Source organism: Salvia hispanica, chromosome 3 (assembly GCF_023119035.1).
Source record: "Salvia hispanica cultivar TCC Black 2014 chromosome 3, UniMelb_Shisp_WGS_1.0, whole genome shotgun sequence".
In the NCBI taxonomy this organism is placed as follows: domain Eukaryota; kingdom Viridiplantae; phylum Streptophyta; class Magnoliopsida; order Lamiales; family Lamiaceae; genus Salvia; species Salvia hispanica.
The window spans coordinates 12,921,985-12,929,865 of NC_062967.1; the positions used below are offsets into that span (position 1 = coordinate 12,921,985).

Sequence of the window (7,881 nt, forward strand, 5' to 3'; positions counted from 1 at the left end):
CGAAGGCTGGCCGATTGCGTGGCGCTGGCCGATGCGCTGGACGGCATTGTGGCGTGCCGATTGGCTAGCGCCCAATTTTGATTTTTTTTTAACCTATATAAACGTGATTTTAGTTTCATTTTCATTTGTACCACTTGTTTTAATGAGTTCTCTTTCTAACTTTCTGTACAAGAGCATCATCGAGCAATGAGTAACGCGGGTGGTAGCAGTGGTGGTAGTGGGGGGATGCTGAGGAGTACGAACGGAGGATGAACGAGACTATGGAGGCCTACATGAACCGCGAGATGGAGCGGTACATGCGTAGGGTGGAACAGCAGGCGATACCTCGCCCTCCACGGGTTGTCCACCGCCGAGCAGTGATTGATCGGGATCACGTAGCTGCACATTAGCGGCTGTATGACGACTACTTTTCGGAGAACCCGCGGTTTCCTGCAAACATGTTAAGGCGGCGTTTTAGAATGCGCAGGGAGTTGTTTATGCGTATCGTTGACGCTTTGGAGCGTCGATATCTGTGTTTCCGCTTCAAGCACGATGCGGTTGGCAGACCCGACCACACCCCTATTCAAAAGTGCACGGCGGCAATCAGGCAGTTGGCTTACGGAGGCGCGGCAGACATGTGGGATGAGTACCTCCACATCGGTGAGTCGACGGCCCTGGAATGTCTGAAGTATTTCTGTGAGGGCATGATAAACATTTTCGGTGAGCGGTACCTTCGAAGCCCTACTCCCCAAGATTGTCGGCATTTGATGCGGATGCACGGGGAGCAGCATGGGTTCCCCGCGAAGTTAGGCAACATAGATTGTATGCATTGGGAGTGGAAGAACTGTCCGACTGCCTGGAAGGGGGCCTACACGACCGGCTACAAGTCAAAGAATCCCACGATGATCCTCGAGGCCGTAGCTGATAACCGGCTGTGGATCTGGCATGCATATTTTGGGGTATCCGGTCGAACAACGACCTCAACATCCTCAACTCGTCACCCCTATTCAACGAGAAGTGTCAGGGCATCGTTCCAGCCGTCTCATTTGTGGCCAACGGCAACCGGCATGATATGGGCTACTACTTGGCGGATGGGATATACCCTAGGTGGCCTGTCTTTGTGAAGACGATCGGGCACGCAAGTGATGAAAGGAAGGCCTACTTTGCGGAAAGGCAGGAGTCGGCGCGCAAGGACTTGGAGCGCGCATTTGGTGTGCTCCGGTCTCGATGGGCGGCAATTAAGGGTCCAACGCGTTTGTGGGATGTCGGATGCGTTTCCCAAATAATGTACGCCTGCATTATCATGCACAACATGATCGTCGAAGACGAAGGCGTACAACTGACTAGTTGGGCCAATGACGATGAAGCCGGTCCAAGCCACGGAACGGCCACCCCTAGCGTACGACGTGAGGTACCTCTCGATGAAGCCGGCCGCCTCAAGGAATATGCCGACATGCGCCAAGTGGAAGCTCATATTCAACTCCAAAAGGATATAATTGAAGAGTTGTGGGCACGGAGGACTGCACGTCGATAGTTTTTTTTCTTTATTATGTAATTTTTTTTTATCTATGTACCTTTTTTTTTAATGCAATTAATGAATTTTTCCGTATATGTTTCGTAAATTTAATTCCGTAATTTAATCGTAATTTTAATTCCGTAAATGTAGTATATTTTGAATTATTTTTATTGCAGCTGGCCTATGGCTGGCCTAAATCTGATGTGGCAGGTGGATTTTTAATGCTGCTGATGTGGCAGGGAGAGAGAGTGACTGGCCTATGGCTGACCTATTTGCATTGGAGATGCTCTTATGCTAAGAAGGACTCTACCTTTCTCCGTGAATTTTAATACGCAATTGTTAGTGCATGATGTATCAAAATAAAAATGAGTATAGTGGTGAAAAAGAATGCATCTTGTTATTTATATTAAAAATATAAGAGATAAATTAAATTTAATTAAAAAAATGGGAGAGTGACAAAGTAAGTATGCCGTTGCTGCAATATATATCTGGTTAGTTATGTAAATTATTATTTATGTAATTTTCACTTGGTCCCATAGTAGAATGAAAAGTCCAAGTGAAAATATTTATGCAATTTTCACTTGGTCGCGTAGTAGAATGAAAAGTCCAAACAAAAAAAAATATTGCAAAAAGTTGAACTGAACATAACTTGATAAGTTTCCAATAAATAAGATGGAATATAAATAGAGAATGCGTTATCATGCTAACTTTTTTTAAAATACTCCCATCCTCCGCGTCCTATGCATCCTTCGTGGACGATGAACCATTTTTTGCATCCTCCGGCCTATCCTTTGTCCCATTGCGGGGTCCGGAGGATAGGTCCGGACAATGCAACATATTTTCATTTTCTTTTTAATTTCTTCTATATATATCACCATATTTTTACTTCATTTCACACCTTTCACTCCACTCTTTTCTTCATCTCAATCTCCACTCTTCCTATCTTCCTATCTTTCTATAATTGTAACTTTTTTTTAATTAAATAAATATAGGATTTGCCTTTAATTTATGGTTTTTTAAATTTACTCCCTCCGTCTCGGATAATTCGGGTCACTTTGACCGGGCACGGGTTTTAAGAATCGTAATGAAAAGTGGGTTTAAAAAGTTAGTAGAATGTGGGTCCTACCTTTATATATTAGTTTTATAATAAAATGTGAGTATGAATGAGTTAGTGGAATATGGGGTCCACTGCCAAAAATGGTAAAAGTGGAGTGGGACAAATTATGTGGGACGGACCGAAATAGAAAACTGGAACGAATTATCTGAGACGGAGGGAGTATTTACTAATAATTGACATATTTGTAAACATAAAAAATAAAAAATAAATATAAAATATTAGTTAAAATTACAGGGCGGGATATCAGACGCCCCACTCCACGTAAAATGCTAATGTGAATATTGTAGTACTAGAATATATGCGAAGCAGTAGTTTTTTTTATTGAAGTACTCCATTCGATTGAATTGACCGATTCATCTATTATATCAGGACATGGCTAGAAATTGGAGCTTTTTAGCTGGAATATGGATGGGGTAATTAATTACTCCCTACCCGATCTATTAAAGATAATTTTTTTTTTAATATTTTAAATAAAGATGATTCATTATTTAAAATAAAAATATTTTTATCTCTATTTTATTTCACTCTTTAATGTTACTCTTTTCGCTCAACACGTAAAATAAAATTATACTTGTTGGAAAATATTTATCGTCATATATTCAAGATTACATAATTGAATATAAATAAAGCAAGATCTTCGAACATCATATATTTCACGTATTAACCATAAACTTAATAGGATCGAAAACTTACCTTCACGATCCATAGCGGAAGCGATTGGGGAAGACTGAGAGAATTTCCTCGGACTCTTTTCGGCGTAGTGGCGCAACTCTAACTCCAAGGATTTGTTTCTCTCTTTTTCCCTCGTTTATGTGTTCTCTGTAATGTGTGTGATTTGATGGGATCACCACACTTGTATCTATAGGCAGAGAGAGGACAAACCCTAATTGTAATACCTTAAAGCCCTTTCCATCAAAGTGGCTATTAAAATTATTAATAAGAGATATTAATTCCTCAATCAATCGGTAATGCCTAATTGACCAAAATTATACTATAAATTAATTATAGTAAAATCAATGACATGATTAATTGCAATCATAATTATATATATTTACTCTTATTTGATCGGTTACATGAGCCAATCAAATGATAATATATATTCATTTATCTTATTAGTAATAGGAATGAAATATTCCTTTTACTTACTGCAATTACTTTTAATTCTGCCAATAGATGACTAGTTAAATTAGGCGACATACATTATGACTAATTGAAGACTAATTTGGAAACCACCAAATTTCATTCCAATTAATAGAATAATTAATTAAATATTAGGGAAAAATGTGTCTTGTACCAAGTTAATGTATTACGTTAAAAATTCAATTTTCTATTTAGGATTCTATCACATGTCACATATGTGAGGCATAAAACTTACAGTACTCCCTCCGTCCCAGATAATTCGTCTCAGTTTTCCATTTCGGTCCGTCCCAAATAATTTGTTCCACTCCACTTTTACCATTTTTGGCAGTGGACCTCATATTCCACTAACTCAATCCTATTCACATTTTATTATAAAACTAATATATAAAGGTAGGACCCACATTCCACTAATTTTTTCAACCCACTTTTCATTACAATTCTTAAAACCCGTGTCCAATCAAAATGACCCAAATTATTCAAAACGAAGGAAGTATAAAATCTTATATCATCCAAAAAACCAATCTTACTTTAGAAAGGAAGTAATACACGTACGCAGAATTTCAGCCTTTCCTTGTCAGTCAAATTATATGCGTAGTCAAAATCACCTATGAAGTTTGTTAGAAATTGTTACAGCATTAGGTAGACGTGCATTAAAGTTAAATCTACAGCTTCTTAAATAAAACGTAATTCTCCCTCTTTAGTCAAAGACGACTTTTTACTTTTTCAGTTTTATAAAGAAAGTATGTGATTGTGACCCTCTATTTTTTTTTTCTCGTTGTGGATTTTCTCGTTGTGGAAAATGATGCATTTTTTTTACATTTTTTATTGTCTCAAATTCATTTTCTTTTTTTTAACTAAAAATAAAATATCTAATCATGCATATTTTATTTTTTCTTTTACTTTATTCTCATCTCTCTTACTTTATTATCTCTTCTACTTTTTATTTTATTTAAGTCCATAAATATAATTTTCTTAAATTCTAAACTGAAAAAAACGTCTCAAATAAGTGGGAGACGAAGGGAGTAATAACTTAGATACAGTTCATATTATTATAAGTAATTAAGATACTCTCTCCGTCCCAAGATAAGTGAATCATTTCTTTCAGGCACGAGATTTAAGAAATTGACGATAAGTGGAGAGAGTAAAGTATGCGAGAAAAAAAAGTACAGGAGTGAAGAGAGAATACAGTAGGTAGAGAATAAAGTAATAGAGAAGTTTTTTGCTAAAAAAAAAAAGAAATGACTCACTAATAGTGGGACATCCCAAAAAAGAATACGACTCGTTTATCTTGGGACTGAGGGAGTATAAGTTATGAATATTAAAATTTCTTTATCCATCAGTATATATCTATTAGTAGGAGACACTTGCGCATGAAGAAAAGAATGATTAAATCAATTTTTTAATCTATCAATTCACCCGTGGGTCCCTCGCCCTGGACTGACATTGGTTGATTAAGTCAATGACAATTGACAATTAGCTGAGTAGATTATTGAAAATAAAATTGATTAGTTGAAATCCTCCACCATGATAATGTTAATAAAACCTAGTTGTGCAAATAGACACACACGTATCACGTATGGCTTTGGAGAACAGTGCAGAGATAGTTGTGGAAATTCAAGACATAGATGTGGAACCTCACGGTGCCGAGGGTGTTCGCATCCAAGCTCAGGGTGCCAACGGTGTTTGCATCCAAGCTCAGGGGCTCATGCTGTACAGAGTGCCAGAGCATGTGCGGCGCGGGAGGAATCACATTTATGAGCCACAAGTTGTTCCCCTTGGCCCATACCACCACCGCGAGCATCCAGAACGAGAGCTAGTGGAGCCGCTCAAGAACGAGCTACGTGTTATATTTTGCGGAGACCGAGAAAGCTCCCTTTTGAAGCAGATCCATGAGCGGATAGGCGAAATCCGCCATTTCTATGGCGGAGCAGATGGCTACAACGACAAGGAATTGGCTGAAATGATGCTCCGCGACGCCTGCTTCCTCATCGGCTACATGCATGGAGGTGATTGTTTCCCCTTAATTAGCCAACGCCTGGGAATGATGAGGAGTTTGTTGATGTATGGAGATATGAGAATGCTGGAGAATCAGATTCCGTTTTGGCTCATCTCCTTAATACACCCGCATCCCCAATCATTCCTGTGCAACTACATGAACCTCATTGTTTTTGGGGATAGCAGGCCGGGACAAGCAAACGGAGGAGAAGAGCCTATTGCTGCTTTCGGTGGTTACAAAAGGATCACACAACTTCCATGGGAAAACGGAAGGGGAGAAGAGCCTCTTCATCTACTCGAAGCTTCACGCCAAACCCTCCTCAGCCTCGCTGGCAACCAAGAAAATTGGGTAGCGAAGGAAAGCTCAGTAACTGTGTGGCAAATGGTGAACAGTCCGTTTCGGTCGGCGACGGATCTTAAAGCAAAAGGCATCCGTTTCGGGCGGAGTTCTCATTGCTTGACGGACATCAAGTTCTCCTCCTTCGCCTTCTACGCTGAACTCCAACTTCCTTCCTTCTACCTCACCAAAAAAGCCAATGTTTACTACTCCAATATTCTCGCGTTCGAGATGTCTCCTGAGAGGCACACAAACTACGCCGTGACGACTTACTTGAACTTCATGAAAGCGCTGATCCACAATGCGAATGATGTAAAGGTGTTGCGGGAGAAAGGCATACTGTACGGCTCTTTGACTAGCGATGACGAAGTGGTTGAAATGTTTAAAAGCATCGAAACTTATGGATGCTCAAACCGAAAACACGGCCTTTTCCGTGACGTGAAGATGAGGATTGATGAGCACTGCAACAGCAAAGCGAGGACGTGGATGGCCGACCTCATGAAAACCAATTTTCGGAGTCCGTGGAGTGTTATAGCTCTCGTCGCCGCCGCTCTTCTGATATGCCTCACTTTTTTGCAAACTTTCTACACAATCAATCCACACAATTGAATTAGTACATGTTTTCAACAATATTCAAGTACTCTTGAGTATTTTTTTTTGTTTGCCCCTTTCTCTATATATGTGGAGTAGTACAAAACTTTAATGTTGAGTTCTTCGCCATCTGACCTCGATTCCCTTAAACGGTATAGTTTAGAGTACCAAATTGTAATGTTAAAAAATAAAAACAATACAAAAGTACATCTCTGGGCCACCTAGATTAAATTCATTGAAAATTTTAATTTTTTGGGAAATTACAAGTTAAAAGTTGTATTTTTTCACAACATTTAAAGTTTGTGGAAAAAATATAAATTAACCAAAAATTGGTGAATTTTTTAAAGCTATTAGTCCTTTTTATTTTTGGCTAAACGGGTCATTTTTAAAAAATAGTCTCCAAGTATTTAGGTTCTATCTTCATCAATTAATGGATGCCATGATTTTATCTATCAAATCTCAATAGTCTTCTAAACAAGATAAAACTGAAATTAATTTGTAAAAAATGTAAGTGCCTAAAGTCCCCTCTAAGCCCCCAAACAAAAGACATGGCTCATTGTGTCTCTCAGTTGACCTAGCGGTAGAGTTGTGTTGCCTGAGATCCAATGTCTTAAATCTATTATTGCGCAACCTTAAATTCACATTCATTTTCCTATAAAACAAAATTTCTCCCGTCACTTTTCTCTAACCATTATATAATCTATTTACATGGCAAATTGATCAGTTTTAAATTCAGTAGATAAATTATCCCAAAATTGGGCCATGAGGCTAATAAATTAGTTGGCCCACTACTGGCCTACGTGACTAATTGGGCTGCAAGTACGGCCTGCTTCGACTCAATTTATATCAAGTCAAAAACACGATCAAGGCAAAAAAATAAAAAAATAAAAAAATTACGGCAATTCAACAACCCTTCTAACTACATCAAATAGCAAAAACACACACATATTTGTATAACTTCAGAATCCAATAATGTAATGCACATTAGTAATAAAACAACTAAAGTTCCAGTTTAATTTTGAAATATTACCTGTATTAAAGATTGAAATTAAAAAAAATGAATTTTTTTTACACTAAGATGCACGTTATTATAAATATATTGGATCCGCTAATTGTGTTTTTATCTTTGACATTAAGCCACCAACTCACAACTCATGTGCATGGCCTCTTGCAATTCTTAACATCAATTTACGTGATCATTATTTA

General features: G+C 38.3%; 1 protein-coding gene across 1 annotated transcript; it reads left to right on the top strand.

The window, feature by feature from the left end:
- Positions 1 to 5,328: 5,328 nt before the first annotated feature.
- On the top strand, positions 5,329 to 6,693 carry LOC125209313 (UPF0481 protein At3g47200-like). Its single transcript, XM_048108914.1, has one exon. The coding sequence runs from the start codon at positions 5,329 to 5,331 to the stop codon at positions 6,691 to 6,693; it is 1,365 nt and encodes a 454-aa protein (XP_047964871.1).
- The last annotated feature ends 1,188 nt before the right edge of the window (positions 6,694 to 7,881 follow it).